Source organism: Helianthus annuus, chromosome 10 (genome assembly GCF_002127325.2).
Source record: "Helianthus annuus cultivar XRQ/B chromosome 10, HanXRQr2.0-SUNRISE, whole genome shotgun sequence".
Classification (NCBI taxonomy): domain Eukaryota; kingdom Viridiplantae; phylum Streptophyta; class Magnoliopsida; order Asterales; family Asteraceae; genus Helianthus; species Helianthus annuus.
In genome coordinates this window covers 132,635,903-132,657,537 of record NC_035442.2, presented here as the reverse complement: position 1 = coordinate 132,657,537, position 21,635 = coordinate 132,635,903, and the positions used below count along the sequence as shown (strand labels likewise).

General features: G+C 38.4%; 1 protein-coding gene across 1 annotated transcript; it reads right to left on the bottom strand.

Moving 5' to 3' along the window:
• Nucleotides 1–20,164: 20,164 nt before the first annotated feature.
• Nucleotides 20,165–20,910, bottom strand: LOC118482695 (secreted RxLR effector protein 161-like). The gene has a single exon (XM_035978309.1). The coding sequence runs from the start codon at nucleotides 20,861–20,863 to the stop codon at nucleotides 20,165–20,167; it is 699 nt and encodes a 232-aa protein (XP_035834202.1). The 5' UTR covers nucleotides 20,864–20,910.
• Nucleotides 20,911–21,635: the final 725 nt, after the last annotated feature.

Sequence of the window (21,635 nt, the reverse complement as noted above, 5' to 3'; positions counted from 1 at the left end):
CCCGTTTTAGTCAATATTAAGATTGCCTTAGAGCTTCTTTTGGACCTAGTTACATGTTAGTATAACCCTCTGTGATTATACGGCTTAGTTCACTAGTTGTCTAATTATTATGCAAATTTCCGTTAAATGCCCATATGTTGACCATTATGCCCAAATGTCCATAAAAAAATGATTTTTGAAAATGTAAAAGGGTAGACATCTTAGTTACTGAATTATACACTTGTACCCGAAATTTGACATCAGTATGAGGTCTAGAATTAAAGTTATGCTCATTAGCGTAATTAGGAGCTTTCTTAATAAGTTAATGGCGTAAATTGCATATAGCTTATCTAAACCCAAATTTTTATACCAAACTTTATACCTACTGTTATAAAATAATATTTTGGGATTTTTAAAGATTTTTATTCAATTTTAGGATGAGCATAACTTAGAATTTTAAGCTTAATTCGGCTAATGCCGGTTTTGCCTTTTTGGGCTATAAAATGAGTTTTATAAATCCTTTTGACCTCAACTTTTTCTACTGATTTGTTATATTAAATACATTATTTTGAGCCTTCTGGAATTATAAAAATATAAAAATATCAGCTTTTCTTTTAAAACCCGGAAATGGCTCCAAATCGCCTTTTTAGGCATTTTTACGACATATTCTATGCCAAAACTAGTTTATATATATAAGAGACAATACCTACTAATATATATTTAGTAAAATTCTATATTATAACAGTAAACTAAAGATTGAAACTCAGATTTCCAGTTTTGACCTTTTAGGCTTATGTGAAATTACCAAAATGCCCTTTTGGTGCATAAGATGGTTATAATTAATAAAATTCACATATATTTGATACCCTACTGTTATAACATGATAAACTAAGTATAAATACTGATTTATTCAGATATGTAACTCAGATTGCTAGTCTAACTCTTTTATACCTTTTTAAATGACCAAAATGCCCTTATGAGGCGTAATTTGAGTTTAAAATCATTTGGGGCATAATAGGAAATATCTTACTCATATCACAACATATTTGGTGCATATAATCTCAGGAAACTTGTATATGATTTATATGGTTCCTGTTATGCATTTTCGCGTTCGGATCGACTTATGTAACTAGTTTGCGTATAATAGCCGAAACGGGTCAAACCATATCGTCTTTGTTTCAAAATCCAAAATGTATTTAGTTTACCCATAAAATACAAGTCCCCAAACTTGTTGGGTCTAAATCACATTCCTTCCCGGTTTTCGCCTTCTATGCGATTAATCCGTATTTATTCCTTGAAACTAACCGGTCTAAGCTTAGGCTATATTAAAGACCCGTTAGGATCCTAATAGGTTATTATAAACCTTCGTTCCAGAATAGAAGACCAGTAAAAGACACTTGCATTTGCTTATTGTGGTTATTACTTACTCAGGTAAATACTTTTAACTTATTTTCCCTTATACGGGCTTGGGGTACGGTATATAAAATACCGCTTGGTCGGGCAATTGACCCTAACTCATTAGTAGTTGAGTATTATCAATGTGACCCGTTTAAAAACTGGTTTTGTTTGTTTTATGCCTTTGGGATCTTAATGACCATGTCCCGGATATCCTTGACATCATTTTACGAAATGGCCATGACCTTGACACGCGGGTGTAGACGTACACCCGACAATGTGTCCATATTTGTTAAGGTATAACCGTTGGTTTTCCCGCCGCGGTTTTATACTATGTGGTGTGTCAATTAACCTTAAACCCGGCACGAACCGGGCGACTGAACGCATAGCGAACATGTAATTCTTTTACAAGATTAAACTTGATTAATTATCCCCAAGTTATAAAAAGTTTTGTGCCATGTGCATTTAAATCAATTTTTACTACATTTTCAAAATGAGTCAGTTAAATTGTATTTACCAGTGTAAACTGACGTATTTTCCCCAAAAAAATTAAGTGCAGGATTCTACACGTAATAGGCTGGCTACTCTTTAGCATCGTTAGAGTCTCGCAAGCTTGGGATGCCATTCATCTGTTGAACAATTTTCCTTTTTATATTGATCCGCCTGTGGATCTATTTCAGCTACTATGTGATACTTGGATATTACATTTTTGTTTAGTTGAAATAAATCTATTTTTATTGCTTCCGTTATGCATTATAATTTGTGTTGTTTGACTATGATAATATCAACTACGTCACGATACTCCCCCACCGGGCCCACCGGTGACACGTGGAAATTAGGGGTGTGACAGGTTGGTATCAGAGCCAACACTGAGTGAATTAAACACTGGCCTTTTGTGTTTAATCTCAGTGCATGAATTGCACATTCTTTGAGTTCCGAGTCTAGACATCGAACATAGGACAAACTCTGATTTGTTTTTGTTTTATTCGGTCTTTTATTTTATATATTTTGGTCGTTGTCTTAACCATATTTGTAGGTCATAATGCCGCCAAGATTTCTACGAGGACGAGGCAAAGGCCCAGTTACGGGTCATGATCACGAGGCCGGACCATCGCACCGGCGAACACCCTCTATTACTATGAGTATGAGCCCACAAGAGCCGTGGAGACTCTATGTTGAGCCTGGGAGGCGATCAGTCTCTCTCAGTTCTTCGCCCTCATACTTGCATTCTTTCGGGCCCAATTCAGAAAATGAGCCCAATGACCAACCACCTTCATTCATACCTTTACAAAGATCAAATTCTCACCATTCGTATGGCAACCCAACCCCAGTCTTCCAGAGCCGGTTCAACCCGGCTAACATCTTTCCAGAACCCGTGGGATTCAACCCACTAGGACCTGAGGACCATTTCTCAGGAGACCACGCTGACGATATGGATGAAGACACGGACCCGGTGGAACCAGCGTCCGGAACACCAAACCACCCGATCGAAATCTCCGACGGGTCATCCTTTCACGGATCACCTTATCGTGGTCCTGACAGTTATCAGGAGAGGTTCAAACAATGGGACTGGTATTTCACACCGTCCGAGCACTCGTCGCCTTATCAGCAGCAGCAGCAACAGCAGCAGGATCCTTCCGAGGATTCTCGATTCAGGGCAGTCACGTCGCCACCACCACCGCCAGTAGAGCAGCAGCCGCCTCCGGAGCCACCAAGGCGGAGAAGGTCAAACGCACGGATGTCCGTGCAAGGGGGTGTCTGCATCAGCACTCCCCAGCCCTCGAGTGGCAGTCATTATCCGCCACTCCAGGAAGAAGAAGAACCACAAATGGGAGGTCCATCAAACCCCATTCCTGAGGTCAACTCTGCGCCTATGGCGCCACCGGTGGGTTTTGACAACCCAATCCCTGCCTACGCCGGTTCAGCGGCGTATAACCCCTTTGATGGGACTACAATGCTAGTCACCCAGAGGGACCTTATGGTGGTCTTTGGACCACTGGTTACCCAACTTATGGGTACCAGCGTCCGCCACCACCACAACCTCTGTACCAGCCGCCGCAGCCACAGTTGATCCCGCCTGAGCGCCAGCAAGAGGTCCTTGAGAGATTGGACCGATGTGAACGGGAAATCCGAATAGAGCGCAGTAACACTCGTGGCTTCTTCAAGGGGTTATCAGATTTGATAAAAGGGAAGACCAAAAGAAGGGGTCATTGAAGACCTTTTGATTTATTTATTTTAATTGTAATCAAGTCCCTGCACAGACTTTTTGCTTCAGTACTCAGCCCCTGCGTGGGCTTATCATTTTGTATTCTGCCCCTGCATGGGCATGTCTTTTAGTTGACCCCTGCGTGGGTTTGTTTTGATTTTCGCCCCTGCGTGGGCATTTATTTTCGTAGAAGTCCCATTTAGGGCAAATGATGTACTTGTTTAAACAATTTATGAGATGTTTTAGTTAATTTTTATTTTATTTGTTTATTATTAATTATGTTCATAAAACATGAAAACAAATAAAAATAATTAAAAGATCTGCCATCATAATTAAAATGGTAACATCTAAAAAGGGACAAAGACCTAGCCAAATGTTATCATAAAACAAGGCCAAGATGGTAGTTCCATAATTAGATTAAGATCTATATTAACATCTCAATTTAGGGCTATTCTGCGTTAATTATTAAAGGAATCTTAAAGGTAAAACCTAGCCAATATGTTGTTGCAGACAGGGCCAAGATGGTAGAACCCACATAATAGATTCCCATTTATTGTTAACATCTGTTAGTATGTTAACATTCTTGGCAAACTGTGAATCAGTAAAGTCACACAGGCCATCCTTTATAAAGGGTTAATTTAAAATTCCCTTAATTGTATAACCGCCCTTTGTGGACGAAGTGCCTGTGGGCAATAATTAAATATCCTCTGGGACTAGAAACAGTGGTAGCTTATGACTCCCTGTTAAGGACAGGTGACGAACTGCGGTTCAAACCTGAATACCGGGACTTTGTAAATTCCTGGTTCATAATTAAATTGTCCTTGTGACTAGGCCTTATGTGCTATTATTAATATATTTTAGGGTAATAATAAAGATCCTAAAATTTTAACAAATTAACCTAAAATGGCAATTTAAAACCATGGTTAATAAAATATAAAATACTATAAAACCCTCTAATTAAAACCTTGCCCATTAAAATTTTAAATGTAGCAATTGATGCTACATGGCTGGGTCGGATGAAGTCAATAGTCATCCGGTGGAAAACCGCGATAATGCAAAAATACAGTTGACCGGTGCGGAGCTAAAAGCGCTTGTTGATGATGCGGTTACAAAGGCCTTAGAACGGCAATACAGTCAGTACAGTGGGACCCATAGTAGAACCCTATCTACATCACATGCTAAGCCAAAGACTCATTCTGAGGCTCACAGCAAACCACCACCTACCCCACCTAAGTCTAAGAAGGATGACGACCGACTTTCTTCAAATGAAAACAGTGTTCATCCCAGGAAGATTATGTTTGATGATGCCCCACGTGCTAAGGGTTGCATGTATAAATATTTTGTTTCATGTAAACCCCGGGATTTTACTGGGGAGAAAGGGGCAGTAGACTGCATGACTTGGCTGGATGAAATGGACACTGTTGTAGACATTAGTGGGTGTGCTGAGAGGGGTATGGTTAAGTTTGCATCCCAGTCATTTAAGGGTGAAGCCCTAGCGTGGTGGAGGTCGTTGATCCAAGCCTCTGGAAAGGTTGCTTTGTACAACATGTCATGGGAGCAATTTGTTGCTCTTATCAAAGAAAACTACTGCCCTCAGCATGAGGTTGAAAAGATAGAGTCTGATTTCCTATCGCTGGTCATGAAGAACCTGGATTGCCAGGCATATCTTACAAGTTTCAACACCCTGTCCAGATTGGTTCCATACCTGGTAACCCCGGAACCTAAGAGGATCGCGTGTTTCATTGGGGGTCTGGCCCCAGAAATCAAGGCTAGCGTGAAAGCCTCTCGGCCTGCTACATTTAGATCCGTAGCTGATATATCTCTGTCTCTCACTCTGGATGCAGTGAGACAGAGATCATTAAGAAATGCTGACTCTGAAAAGAGGAAACGTGAAGATGATAGTTCATGTCAGTCAGGCAAGAAACATAGGGGGAACCGTGACCACAAGAAGGGGTCTGAGACCAAGAAGGGTGATCAACAATCAAGTGATAGGCCCAAGTGCAAAGTTTGCAAGAAGCACCATTTCGGGAGGTGCAGGTATGAACATAAATCCCAGCCTAAGGCATGTGGGATTTGCAAGTCCACTGAGCACAGGACTCTTGAGTGCAAAAAGCTGAAAGATGCAACTTGTTATAGTTGCAATGAAAAAGGGCATATCAAGACCAACTGCCCAAAGCTGGTGAAGAAGGCTGAAGATGGAAAGAAGACCAATGCCAGGGTCTTTCAGATGAATGTTCAGGAGGCCATCCAGAACGACAATGTCATAACCGGTACGTTCCTCATTAGTGATGTTTTCGCAAGAGTATTATTTGACTCTGGAGCAGATAAATCCTGTGTGGATAATAAGTTTTGTGAATTATTAAAATTGCCTGTTAAAGCCTTAAGTGTAAACTATGAAGTAGAGTTAGCTGATGGAACCATGGAAACAGTTTCGACTGTGTTAAATGGATGTGTCATATCCATTAGGAACCACTCTTTTCCTTTATCCCTGTTACCCTTTAAGCTAGCCGGTTTCGATGTAGTATTGGGTATGGATTGGTTATCGCATAACCAAGCCCAGATTGTGTGCAATAAGAAACAAGTGGTGATCAAGACTCCATCTGGTGAACCACTTACCATTCAGGGGGATACTCAACATGGTTTGCCCGAGCAAGTGGCTATGCTAAAGGCATCTAAATGTTTGAAGAAGGGTTGTGTCATTTATATGGCACAGGTATCCACTGGTGAAGAGAAGCCCAAAATTGAAGATATTCCGGTCATTTCTGACTACCCTGAAGTTTTCCCAGAAGAACTACCTGGTTTGCCACCAGATAGACAAGTGGAGTTCAGAATCGACATCATTCCGGGAGCAACTCCCATTGCAAGAGCACCATATAGATTGGCACCAACAGAAATGAAGGAATTGAGGACGCAGCTAGATGATCTGCTAGCCAAAGGTTTTATTAGGCCTAGTTCGTCTCCATGGGGAGCACCGATTTTGTTTGTCAAGAAGAAAGATGGATCAATGCGTCTTTGCATTGATTACCGTGAGCTTAATAAGGTCACTATAAAGAATAGGTATCCTCTGCCCAGGATCGACGATCTGTTCGATCAGCTTCAAGGAGCGAGCTATTTTTCCAAGATTGATCTAAGGTCTGGCTACCATTAATTGAAGGTCAAGGATGAAGATGTACACAAGACCGCGTTCAGGACTCGTTATGGTCATTACGAGTTCCTAGTGATGCCTTTTGGGCTCACTAACGCACCTGCCGCATTCATGGATCTCATCAATCGTGTCTGCAAGCCTTATCTAGAAAAATTTGTCATCGTATTTATCGACGACATTCTTATCTACTCGAAGAATCAAGCCGACCATGAGAAGCATCTTCGATGTATTCTAAAGCTGCTTCATCAAGAAAAGCTCTATGCAAAATTTTCTAAGTGTGAATTTTGGCTTCGAGAAGTCCAATTCCTTGGACACGTCGTGAGTGAGCATGGTATCCAAGTGGATCCCGCTAAAGTTGAAGATGTCATAAATTGGCAGGAACCAAAGACGCCTACGGAGATTCGCAGTTTCCTAGGACTAGCAGGATACTACAGACGCTTTATCGAGAACTTCTCAAGAATTGCAGCACCCCTGACTTTAGTCACTCGCAAGAATTGCAAGTTCAATTGGGGGCCTAAGCAGCAAGAGTCATTCGATATTTTGAAACAGAAGTTGAGCAATGCTCCCGTGTTGACATTGCCAGATGGAATTGAAGAGTTTGTAGTTTACTGTGATGCATCACACACCGGGATGGGTTGTGTGTTAATGCAGAAAGGCAAGGTCATTGCCTATGCTTCACGACAGCTAAAGGTGCACGAGAAGAATTACACCACCCATGACTTGGAGTTGGGTGCCGTTGTATTTGCACTTAAGCTTTGGAGGCATTACCTGTATGGAACTAAATGTGTGATCTATTCTGATCACAAAAGCCTTCAGCACCTGTTCAATCAGAAAGATTTGAAGATGAGGCAGGGACGCTGGATGGAAACTCTGAACAATTGTGATTGTGAAATAAGATACCATCCAGGCAAGGCCAATGTATTAGCAGATGCCCTGAGCAGAAAAGAAAGAGTGAAGCCAATCAGAATCAATGCCAAGAGCATTGAAATCAAGAATAGTCTGAATGAAAGATTGTTAGCTGCACAGAAGGAAGCTGTGTCAGAAGCTAACTATCCTAATGAAAAGCAGGGAGTAACTGAAGAGCAGTTATCCTATGGCAAAGACGGAATCCTGAGGATAAATGGAAGAATATGGGTTCCTGTTTATGGAGGTCTTCGTGACGTTATCCTTCAGGAAGCTCACAGTTCCAGATATTCCATTCATCCTGGAGCGGATAAGATGTACCAGGATGTAAAGGCGAATTATTGGTGGATAGGCTTGAAGAAGTCTATAGCTGCCCATGTAGCCAAATGTCTGACATGTGCTCAAGTCAAGGCTGAGCATCAGAAGCCGTTAGGTTTGCTACAACAGCCTGAAATTCCCACTTGGAAATGGGAAATGGTAATGATGGATTTCATTACCAAGTTGCCTAAGACACAAAAGGGAAATGACACTATTTGGGTGATAGTTGATAGACTGACTAAGTCAGCTCATTTCCTACCCATTAAGGAAACTTACAGTTCGGACATGTTGGCCCAACTGTATGTTGATAAAATCGTATCCCTACATGGGGTACCAGTGTCTATTATCTCTGACAGGGATACTAGATACACTTCGCATTTTTGGAAGAGTTTCCAACAGTCCTTGGGTACGCAATTGAATTTTAGTACAGCTTACCATCCTCAGACGGATGCGCAGAGTGAGCGTACCATCCAGACTTTGGAAGACATGCTGCGTGCATGTATGATTGACTTAGGAGGTAGCTGGGATAGGCACCTACCTTTGGTCGAGTTCTCCTACAACAATAGCTACCATACTAGTATTCAGGCTGCGCCTTTTGAGGCACTATATGGTAGAAAGTGCAGAACGCCCATCTGTTGGGCAGAAGTAGGAGATACTCAATTGTCAGGTCCTGATTTAGTCTTTGAGACAACGGACAAAATTGTCCAAATTCGAGACCGCTTGAAAGCTGCCCGAGATAGGCAGAAGAGCTATGCGGATAAAAGACGAAAACCCCTCAAGTTCGAGGTTGGTGACAAAGTTCTGCTCAAAGTATCACCCTGGAAGGGGTGATGCGATTTGGTAAGAAAGGTAAGTTAAGCCCGAGGTATATAGGACCATTCGAGATCATCGAATGTGTTGGGTCAGTGGCTTATAAGTTAAAGTTACCTGAAGAGCTCAGTGGTATTCACAATGTGTTCCACATCTGCAATCTGAAGAAATATCTAGCTGATGAGTCACTAGTCATACCACACACAGATGTGCATATAGATGAGAGCATAAAATTCGTAGAAAAACCTGCGTCGATTGAGGATCGACAGGTACAGAAGCTTCGAAGGAAGTATGTGCCTATTGTCAAGGTCAAATGGGATGGACGTAGAGGTCCCGATTATACGTGGGAGTTAGAGTCAACAATGAAGGAAAAATACCCTCAATTGTTTTAATAAATCTCGAGGTCGAGATTTCTTTTAAGGGGGTGAGGATGTAACACCTCGGAAATTCCTGTCCAATAAAATAAAGACACGTGTCATGAGAGACAAACGTGTCAGGAAAACCGGATCAAATAAAAAGACGTACGGTAGGATTTTAAAAGAAAGGGCGTCATGTTATTTAAAAATACCTCTAAACGACCCAAATTTAAAAATCCCAAGATCCTTAAATCGTTTGATAAACATCTTATATATTAACCGGTTGTTTCTAAATAATAAAATTCCATTTTTTATATGGAGGTTGGACTATTAATAATGTTACTACAAGAAATTCTGATTTTTAATCCTAATCTAATGAGAGTTGGAAGTTGTTAATATAACTTGTTCAACTATTATGAGTATTCAAGACTCTCTTGTAATTTCCGTCACTTTAAATCCCACAAGAATCCAAATTAAAGTGGGAAACATGTAAGGCATTTACAAGCATGCAATGGCTGTGCAAGAAGTTCCCACAACTGAGAAAGATGGCAGGAATACGAACTTGTGTGATTGCATGGTCAAGGCTTGAAAGTTTGCAAATTTTTGCCCTCTGACCATCGGTTACGGACCGTAAGGGTCATGGCTTACGGTCCGTAAGGTGCATACCTGGGAGATTTCAGCAAAGGTCGGTTACGGACCGTAACTGTTTCAGCATACGGTCCGCAAGAGGACCTTACGGACCGCAAGGCCTTAAGCTTACGGTCCGTAAGGCTGTCGCTGGCAGGAGGTTTTGGACAGCTGCCTGTTCAGCCTGCTGCACCGACTTAAAATGGTGGTTTTCGAAACAAGGGTCTTGCTAGGCAGTATTTAGCCCTCTAGGGACACCTGGGGTGATCACTCAACAATTGTAGATTTGCATGTCTTGACCCTAGAGCATCTTGACCACTATATAAGGGAGGGAGGGTTGTGAACTTTGATCATTCATTGTGCCACTCACTTGGAGCATTCTCTGGAGCTTCCTTGGACAGCAACAAGTTCTCATTAAGTCTTTAATCCTATTTAGGACCATTGTAAGTGATCCTAATCATCCTTAATCCATTTTAGCTTAGTTAATTAGCTAAAAGTCAAACTATCGTAATTAAGGTTTGACTTCGAGATTAGTCCATAATTACTCAGTAATATCTCGAATTAAAAATACCTTTAAGAAGGTAATTATGTGGGTAACAAACCCTTAAAAGTGTATTTCCAGAATCCCACTCTAACTATGCAAATTGTCGAGTCAAAGCTTACTTTAAAAAGTCAACTGAATGCTTAAATCCAAATTAATACATAATTAGCAATGTAGGATACATGCAACCTGTTTGATCACTAATATAACTTGGTAATAAATGTAAGAACATGTTCCATCATGCTCAACTCAACAATTTTCTGTTTTGACCCGGTTTGGAACCGAAAGTCGCATAGTTTGACTTTCGCTTTGATTTTCAGTTCTGACCCATTTTAGTCAAGATTAAGATTGCCTTAGAGCTTCTTTTCGATCTAGTAACATGTTAGTATAACCCTCTGTGATTATACGGCTTAGTTCAATAGTTGTCTAATTATTATGCAAATTTCTGTTAAATGCCCATATGTTGACCATTATGCCCAAATGTCCATAAAAAAATTATTTTTGAAAATGTAAAAGGGTAGACATCTTAGTTACTGAATTATACACTTGTACCCGAAATTTGACATCAGTATGAGGTCTAGAATTAAAGTTATGCTCATTAGCGTAATTAGGAGCTTTCTTAATAAGTTAATGGCGTAAATTGCATATAGCTTATCTAAACCCAAATTTTTATACCAAATTTTATACCTACTGTTATAAAATAATATTTTGGGATTTTGAAAGATTTTTATTCAATTTTAGGATGTGCATAACTTAGAATTTTAAACTTAGTTTGGCTAATACCGGTTTTGCCCTTTTGGGCTATAAAATGAGTTTTATAAATCTTTTTGACCTCAAACCTTTTTCTAATGATTTGTTATATTAAATACATTACTTTGAGCCTTCTGGAATTATAAAAATATCAGCTTTTCTTTTAAAACCCGGAAATGGCTCCAAATCGCCTTTTTAGGCATTTTTACGACATAGTCTATGTCAAAACTAGTTTATATATATAAGAGACAATACCTACTGATATATATTTAGTAAAATTCTATATTATAACAGTAAACTAAAGATTGAAACTCAGATTTCCAGTTTTGACCTTTTAGGCTTATGTGAAATTATCAAAATGCCCTTTTGGTGCATAAGATGGTTATAATTAATAAAATTCACATATATTTGATACCCTACTGTTATAACATGATAAACTAAGTATAATTACTGATTTATTCAGATATGTAACTTAGATTGCTAGTTTAACTCTTTTATACCCTTTTAAATGACCAAAATGCCCTTATGAGGCGTAATTTGAGTTTAAAATCCTTTGGGGCATAATAGGACATATCTTACTGATATCACAACATATTTGGTGCATATAATCTCAGGAAACTTGTATATGATTTATATGGTTCCCGTTACGCATTTTCGCATTTGGATCGACTTATGTAACTAGTTTGCGTATAATAGCCGAAACGGGTCAAACCATATCATCTTTGTCTCAAAATCCAGAATGTATTTAGTTTACCCATAAAATACAAGTCCCCAAACTTGTTGGGTCTAAATCACATTCCTTCCCGGTTTTCGCCTTCTATGCGATTAAACCGTATTTATTTCTTGAAACTAACCGGTCTAAGCTTAGGCTATATTAAAGACCCGTTAGGATCCTAAAAGGTTATTATAAACCTTCGTTCCAGAATAGGAGACCAGTAAAAGACACTTGCATTTGCTTATTGTGGTTATTACTTACTCAGGTAAATACTTTTAACTTATTTTCCCTTATACGGGCTTGGGGTACGGTATATAAAATACCGCTTGGTCAGGCAATTGACCCTAACTCATTAGTAGTTGGGTATTATCAATGTGACCCGCTTAAAAACTGGTTTTGTTTGTTTTACGCCTTTGGGAGCTTAATGACCATGTCCCGGATATCCTTGGCATCATTTTACGAAATGGCCACGACCTTGACACGCGGGTGTAGGCGTACACCCGACAATGTGTCCATATTTGTTAAGGTATAACCGTTGGTTTTCCCGCCGCGGTTTTATACTATGTGGTGTGTCAATTAACCTTAAACCCGGAACGAACCGGGCGACTGAACGCATAACGAACATGTAATTCTTTTACAAGATTAAACTTGATTAATTATCCCCAAGTTATAAAAAGTTTTATGCCATGTGCATTTAAATCAATTTTTACTACATTTTCAAAATGAGTCAGTTAAATTGTATTTACCAGTGTAAACTGACGTATTTTCCCCAAAAAGATTAAGTGCGGGATTCTACACGTAATAGGCTAGCTACTCCTTAGCATCGTTAGAGTCTCACAAGCTTGGGATGCCATTCATCTGTTGAACAATTTTCCTTTTTATATTGATCCGCCTGTGGATCTATTTCAGCTACTATGTGATACTTGGATATTACATTTTTGTTTAGTTTAAATAGATCTATTTTTATTGCTTCCGTTGTGCATTATAATTTTTGTTGTTTGACTATGATAATATCAACTATGTCATGATACTCCCCCACCGGGCCCACCGGTGACACGTGGAAATTAGGGGTGTGACACATTTTTCCTTGGTGCACGCATTACAATCCAATCGTCCAGAATGACCAAACCCGGTTTCAACACCAATGCCTTAGTATTTGTAAAATGGACCGAGTGACTCTTGTCGCAGACTTGTGACACGCTCATCAGATTGTGTTTAAGCTGCTCAACATAGTTCACTTTGTCCAAAGTGATCTTCCCATTTGTCACTTTTGCTCGTCCAGTAATCCTACCACCATTAGCACCAGCAAAATTAACATGTCCACCATCATATTCTTCAAATTTAGAAAACAACCTCGCATCCCCCGTCATGTGCCTAGAGAAGCCACTATCAACATACCACAAGTTGATAATCCTTCTTAGCAGCTCCTGCACACACCAACCAAAAATTAGTTAGAGTGGGGGACCCAAGCCTTGATGGTCTTGGGTCGTCCATATTCATCAACTACAGGAACATGTAACATTCCCAAAATTTTTAGTTATATAAACTTATGTTATTAAAAGAATACATCATGGGTAAGTTGACCAATGGAAAAATGAGATATTTTGGGCAAGCGTAGAAACCGTTTAAATAACTAATTTATAAAAATACATTATATTTGAACCTACTCTGTTTTTAATGAAACTTGGTTCAAAATGTAGATAAAATTATTCTCGTTCTAATGACATATTTATTATTTTATAAAACGTCATATTTTGGAAGTTATAAGCGCTAAATAAGTAAAGTAGTTAAATTAATTATAATATATATATAATAATAAATCAAATCATAGAATTCAAATTGTAGACATATGTTGTCTACGTGTATCTCGTCCGAAATGATAAGAAAGGAATGATTCTTTCTTTCTTGGGCTTTAAGTAACATTTTGGTATAAATAGGTGTAGATGTTGAGCCTTCCTTCTTGCTCACATCTGTTTCCTTTCGTCCTTCTCTCTAATATACATATAAATATACTTATTTTCTTTAGTTAAAATCCTACAAAGCCCTGCCCTGTTTTAAGTATTGTAGCCTCTAATCACTGATACCATGTCCGACTGACGTAGGGCCCCGTAACGTATATTAAGGCTCTGCCTAAATTCGTTGGGGTTCTGTCTCGTGACGTAGGGATAAAGTAGAATTGAGTTACTATACTTAATGTGGGTGCACTATATATTTTATTAAATAACCTAGGAGTGATACCCGAAATATAACAACTCTCCAAAAACACCCCTGATACCCTACACTTCCTAAAATTCACCCCGTATGTGAAAACCGAGCCCGAAATACAATATAGCATTTAAAATAAATTAAAAACAAGAAAATATAAGTTTACGCGGGCCGCGTAAAGATCCTCGCTTAGTTAACGCGGGCCGCGAGAGGTTAGAAAGGTGGCGCAGCCCTGGGCCGCCACGTGGCACAACACCCGTCAAGCCTACACATCAACTCAGCATAGCTATACGTTGACTTTGGGTCAACGCGGGCCGCGTAAGACCTGTTCTCATTTGACGCGGGCCGCGAGAGAGTCCAGTATCAGCCCTATAAATTGGATCGTTGAGCCTTCAGTCCAATTCGTTCAGAATTCAATTTTCTCTCTCAATTTCTGTAGTATAGGCCCTATACCCGGGCATTATACCCCCTAACTAGCGAAGCTCTGCCTCGTTGTAAGTATCATAACCCCTGGATACGTATTAGATACTCTGCCCGATTGATCTAGGGTTCCGTAACGGCTGTCGTGGTTCTGCCCGACGTAGTCGTTGGAATGCCGTCTCGGGGAGGGTATTACTAATGTTAAAATGGGTTATTATACTAACGCGTGTGCATTGTTTATTCAACTAGATTATAACCAGGAAGCCACAAAGGAAATACCTAGAATAGCAATGTGAGTAATCTCCTTTTTGTTAACAGTTTTTACAAAACCTTAAATATTTTACAAATGCAATTTAGCAGTGATTGAGTCTTTGTAATTCTACAATTACTGCCGGTATGTTGGGGTTTTGTATACAAAATTGTAGTAACGTTACCATTGGACGACGAGTTAGCCAATGTGTAATATGACCCTCAGTCAGACTTGACACTACTGAATGAGTAATTGTGTAGATATAAACATTGTAATCGCCCTCAATACTGTTTAAAGTAAATTCATATTTCTTGATTAAACTGGGATTCACTCACCAGTATTTCTTGCTGATAAAATGTTTTTAAAACGCATTTCAGGTAACACAATGTGAAAGCCAATTAGAATAAAGCCAGCTCGAGAGCACTGACGGCTTGGAAAAATGTGGCTATAAAAGTTACCTAAAAGACGATGTTTTAAATTCAATAAAATAAGGGTTATCCCTATAAACATGTTATAATAAGAATCTTGGGTTTTACCCATGTGATTATAAAAATAAAATATGGTGGTTTTACTCTGATAAAATATTTCCTAACTACGGTCCTGATGAAATTTCCGCTGCCAATTAAGTAAATAACGTGATACCACCGAAACTGGTTCGCGGCCGCCCGTTCCCGAGAACTAGGGATCGGGGGTTGTGACAGAACATCCATCCAATATCCATCACTCCTAACTGGAGTTTTGGATCTTGAACCTATTGATGGAAATGGGGTTTGATTTCCATAAGGTCTCTGGTCCTGAGGGTTCCTATATGTGTTTGGACTATGTGACCTTTGAAATCTTGAGTTTTGATTCCAAGAAGCTTGATTATTGTAATTTCTAAAGCCGTTGTTATAAAAAGTTCGACCACCATTATTTTGGTATCGATTTTGATATTGATATTGACCTTGACTTCTGAAATTATTTGAATTTTGATTGTTCATTCTTGGTGAACTACTTCTAGGTCTCTCATATTTGCCTGATGTAGATTCAGGCTGAAATCTTGCTTGATTTCTTTGAAAACGAGGAACTTGAGGAGTTCCTTTTTCAGCCTTATCTACACCACTAGCAACACCTTGTTGTTGCTTTGGAGCAGATTTCTTTGGAGAGTTAGACTTTCTTTCCTTTTTTTTCACCACTCTTCCCTGGTGACTTCCCTCTTTGTTTTTCACTAACTTGTGCTTCAACCTTTTTGTTAGGATAGCAGCTAGCTACATGTCCCTTTGTGTGACACTTGAAGCACGATCTCTTTTTCGAAGACTTCTCACCTGAAGCCTTTGAACTAGATTCTGGTTTTGATGATGATGCCTTAGAAGGGTTTGGTTTAGTTTGCTTAGCTTCAGAATTTTCTTTGTTTTTATTTTTAGCAAACTTTACATTTGATTCGTTTTTAATAACAGCTATTTCGTTTTTCATGTCACTTCCTTGAACAAAATTAACCTTTTTAACAAGAGTTTGATTTTTGTTTTTAGGAGTGTATTTATCTTTTTCAAAATAGGTTTGCTGTTATTTTCCTTCTTAGCATCATTATCTTCAAATACATCCCCTTTACTTGATGTGAAACTACTTGGTGATGTTGACAAAAAGTCTGTGAACTCATCTTCATCAGGTAGGAATGAATGGTCATGACTAAGAGGAGGTGGGACTTCATTAAAGCCCTGGAATCCCACACTCTTCTTGTCATTACTTTTCTTTAACCCACCCATCATGTGTTTCATAACAAAAGTAGAGTCCCTGAATTGACCTAATTTCTTTTCAAGTTCAACAATTTTGAGTTGTGCATCTAACAACTCTTTGCATTTTTCAGAAATCTCTTTTGTTTTCTCAGCCATCATGTCATGAGCTAAGTCTATGACTTGAAGTTTTTCGTTTAATTTGCAGGTTAAAACTTCAATTTCAGCTTCATAGCCTTTTATCTTTTTCAAATATGATGACTCATTTCTTTTAGCAAAGAAATTTGATTCTTTTATGTTAGTGCACTTATGTCTATCACCTTCGTCAATCCGAGCCGTAGCGAGAAACAGAAGAAACGAGCCATTATATTAGTGATAGCTAGATAAAAAGGCAAGGTGGCATAATTGTAATTAATGAGAAATCTCATTAAAGCCTTGGCCTATAAATAGGGATGTTATGTTAGAGTTTTAGAACTTTTGCACATTTGCATTTAGAAAGCACTAGACCTAGAGAGAGAGTCTAGAGAGAGAAAGTGGTTCAAGGTGCTAGTTTTTGTTATATTCTTAATACAATCACGTTTATATTACATCTTGTGTGTTAGGTCACGTTCGTGTACGGTTTCCGCACGTCATACGTTCTTTTCGCAATCGTTTCGGAGTCAAAACCGGTCCTACAAGTGGTATCAGAGCAGGAGCTCGATTGCACTGATCCAACACACATTTCCGCTCGTGATTTCATCGATTTCAGATCCAGATTTCATCTATTTCTTCATCTTCTTCATATTTTTCACGTTTTTAACTGATTTTCGTCAAATTGAACGGGTTTTTACGGTCCAAATCAGCTGATTTTTTGATATGTTGTGCGTAAACACCTGATCTACAACCCTACAAAGTTTCAAATCCTAATTCAAAGCCGTTTAGGAGAAATCAGAGTTTTTAGGTCCGATTTCGCGTCAACAGCCTGATTCCGCTTGAAAGTTCACCTTAATTTCGCTTGAAAACAACTAATTCCGCTTGAAAATACACCTTATTCCGCTTGAAAACACCTAATTTTGCTGGAAAGTGCCTTATTTCGCTTGAAATACACCTTATTCCGCTTGAAAAGTCCTAATTTCGCTTCAAATCAGAGCTATTCCGCTTGAAATTTGATATTTCGCTTCAAATCAGAGCTATTTCTCTTGAAATTTGTTATTTCGCTTGAAAGTGCCATATTCCGTTTGAAAGCTATCCCGTGTGAAATTAGGTATTCCGCGTGAATATTTCGCGTGAAAGACATTATTCCGTTTGAAAAAACAATGCATGTGATTTGGTTTTCGAGATATTAAAGATCATCGGCCCAATAAAAAACAACCAGACATTAATTCTTGTCATCGATATTGTGAATTATCAGTTTGCATGTGTTGTTGTCAGGACACTTAATACATTTGTTGTTATCATGAATTGCAGCGACCCATGTTACAGATTGACGGCCCAATTAATGTTGTTATGTTTGACTGTTGTCACATATTAAAGATGTCGGCCATATCATAATCAAAACTATCTTCAAATTTGTCTACATTCAAAGGGCCCAATCATTAAACAAGTGTAAAAAACAGTTAAACGACCCAATCAAAATGTATTGTGATTCTAAATTGTTGGATACTTTTAATTGAGATTCAATTATCAATTAATGCATAATAACTCACTCAAGTAAATTGATTGTTGATTCAGAGATTGTCGGCAAATTGTCTTGATATAGCAAATGATTCAATAAAGTGTCAGACAACAAAAGGTCTATCGACATAATATAATTGTAGTTAATTGATGTTTCTAGACTAAGTGGATTTTGAGGTCCAATGAAAATCAAATTGAATTGTCTCTTGATAGTTGTCTGCCATTACAATATTGAGGTCCAATGAGAGCTAAACTGTTTGTCGGTCATTAAAAGCCCACGAGAATTTGTAGGTCACTAAAAGCTAATTGTTTGGCATTTGTGAATTGATATCAGAATCCACTAAATCGAACGGCACAATTTGGAGAAGCATTTAATTGACAAACGGCCCATGTGATGAAATAGTGTTGATGTTATTGTTGGAAATTTCGTGTAACTATTGGAAAATAATTTTTAGTCAATTTGTCAAACAAACTGAACGCAACGGAAAACATGTACACGAGGTTCGGTTCTAAACCGTTTCCACCAGTGATCTCTTTACAATCAAAATAGGTTATAATAAAATAAAAGAATCGTGACATCCAAGAAAGACACCTTGGTTCAACGAACGATCTCGCTAGATGATCGTTGACCACGAAATCATATTTGTTCGTTTGAAACAATTTCAAACGAAACCTTTAAACTAAGAAAAATAAAGTTCAAAAACTTTACTAACCCTTTTGCGTAATCAAAGAAACAAAACTTGCTTCTACTCCTCACCAGAATCTTGAATCTCCAGTTTATAGGTATGAGAGGAAACAAGTTTTTTACCCTTTTCTTCCTGTTTGTCGTCTATATAAAAGCCATCAGAAGACAACATCCAAAGCAATATATTTATTAATGTGAGAGTTGTTATTCAAGAATAATTAGTAATCCACTTATATCACTTTCGTACACCCCTTCATATTCATAATTATCAAGCATTTGATAGATAATCTAGAGATTTTTTGAAAGTCTTTTATTTAAAGATATATAAGGATTAGGAATTGTAATCTAATTACAACTCCTCTATAATTATCTCATAATTAAAACAATTATCTCTCTTTTTAATTATATATATAATTTAATATTATAATTAACAAATTAGTTATAATATTAAATCCGGTTCTCCGTAATTATTCCAAATAATTACCCGTTTCGTTTATTACGCTTATTATTTCGTGATCCGGTGATTAACGATTAAAACACCATTAAATGTTCGTTGCCCAAAGTGTAACTCTTTGGGTCGTACCTTGACGGCAACGTTGAATCTTAATCGACAATTGAACATTATATCCAACAATCTCCCACTTGGTCGATTGGCCGATTAAGTTTCAATGTAGACAATAGTGGGTGCCTAGCTGCATCATATTGCCCCCGGCAAGGTATGACAAATTTATGTCAACTAATTCTTTGCACTAATCAAACTTTTGGTTATGCAAATACTATAGCCCGGGTTATCGACTCATTTATCCCTCTGTATTGAACACTTATTGAACATGAGACATGGATCCAATTCATTCTCATATATTATTCAACCATTTCTAATTCCGTTCCTGATTTAAAGTGGTTTATCAAACTACTACTAGTTCGAGCGTGGCCACGCATTTAACACCAGTTCAAATCAACGAAAGGCGCCAGAGTGTTTTTCTTCTAAGTATAGAAGCACAGATCCCTTTGGCTACAAACAACTCCCACTAAACTTCAGATCATTCCCAAAACTATCCTTATTACTGCCAGTTACGTACAGCGTTAGATAGAATCAAAGAGCAACCATTCATTTAAGTTAGTTCTAGTATGTTCCGCAGGTCTAAGGATACAATGATCGTACCTATTCAAAATGTCTTATGACTAAGATCCATGAAGATCATTTTGAAACGAGTTACGCCCAATATGATTCAACTAATCATATCAGTGAATATGGTTCTCAACACTTTGAGTATCCATGATATGGATCAACCATCTAATTCACAATAGTCTTTTACTAGATTGGTTCTCACGAATCTGATAGACTACGGACATTTTAGAATACAATATTCATAGATACTTAACGTACTAATATTTGAACACAAATATAATAGTTTAAAAGACATTCAACCATTAAATTCAAATAAACATAAAATATTGTTTACAGTTCAAAATGCACCAAATTACTAAATTACAAAATCAGACCCACTGTCTAGCATATCTAAGACCTATACTATTTGCATGCTTCTCGTGTTTTACTTGAGGTATAGGCTTAGTAAACGGGTCCGCTAGATTCTGATCAGTATCAATTTTCTCTACTACGATGTCTCCTCTTTCCAAAACTTCCCGTATGTAGTGGAATTTTCTGAGAATATGCTTCGTGCTGTGATGCGACCTTGGTTCCTTTGCCTGAGCAATTGCACCTGTATTGTCGCAAAATATCTCGATAGGCTTCTGTATGCTTGGTATAACTTCGAGATCAGCAATGAACTTTTTCATCCAAACAGCCTCCTTAGCAGCTTCTGAAGCCGCTATATATTCTGATTCAGTGGTCGACTGGGCCACCACGCTTTGCTTAGAACTCTTCCAAGTTATAGCACCACCATTTAAAGTAAAAACATAGCCTGTCTGAGATCGTGAATCGTCACGATCCGTTTGGAAGCTTGTGTCAGTGTAACATTTTACTTTCAGCTCATCTTCCAAACCGCCAAATATCAGAAACATATCCTTAGTTCTTTTTAAGTACTTTAGGATATTTTTCACAGCAATCCAGTGACTTTTACCAGGATTCTGTTGATATCTGCTAGTCAAGCTCAAAGCAAACGATACGTCCGGTCTAGTACATAACATGGCATACATGATGGAACCGATAGCAGAGGCATATGGAACCTTTTTCATATCCTCTTTATCTTTGTCCAATTTGGGACACTGATGACTATTTAGTACGGTTCCACTTGCCATTGGCAAGAGACCTTTCTTGGAATCTTGCATCGAAAAACGTCGAATGACCTTATCGATATACGTACTTTGACTAAGTCCAAGTAGCCGCTTAGATCTATCTCTATAAATCTTTATTCCTAGAATATAAGCAGCGTCTCCAAGATCCTTCATTGAGAAACATTTACCAAGCCAGGATTTAACGTCCTGCAGCATCGGGATATTGTTTCCAATGAGAAGTATGTCATCTACATACAGGATTAGAAAAGTAATAGAACTCCCACTTGCCTTCTTGTAAACACACGGCTCATCTTCGTTTTTGATAAAACCAAATTGTTTGATTTTCTGATCAAAACGAAGATTCCAGGTTCGAGATGCTTGTTTCAATCCATAAATGGATTTATTTAACTTGCAAACTTTCTTTGGATTCTTAGGATCTACAAAACCTTCAGGTTGCTCCATATAGACATCTTCTGTAAGGTGTCCATTTAGGAACGCGGTTTTGACATCCATTTGCCATATCTCGTAGTCATAATACGCGGCTATGGCAAGTAGAATCCTAATAGACTTAAGCATGGCTACTGGCGAGAAGGTTTCCTCATAATCAACTCCTTGAGTCTGAGTAAATCCTTTAGCAACCAACCGAGCCTTATAGGTTTGCACATTTCCATCCATGTCTGTTTTCAACTTGAAAACCCATTTACTTCCTACAGTCCGACATTCGGGAGGAAGT

Coding starts and splice junctions, on each gene's coding strand:
- LOC118482695 (XM_035978309.1), bottom strand. CDS start 20,863: ATGAAAAAGGTTCCATATGCCTCTGCTATCGGTTCCATCATGTATGCC.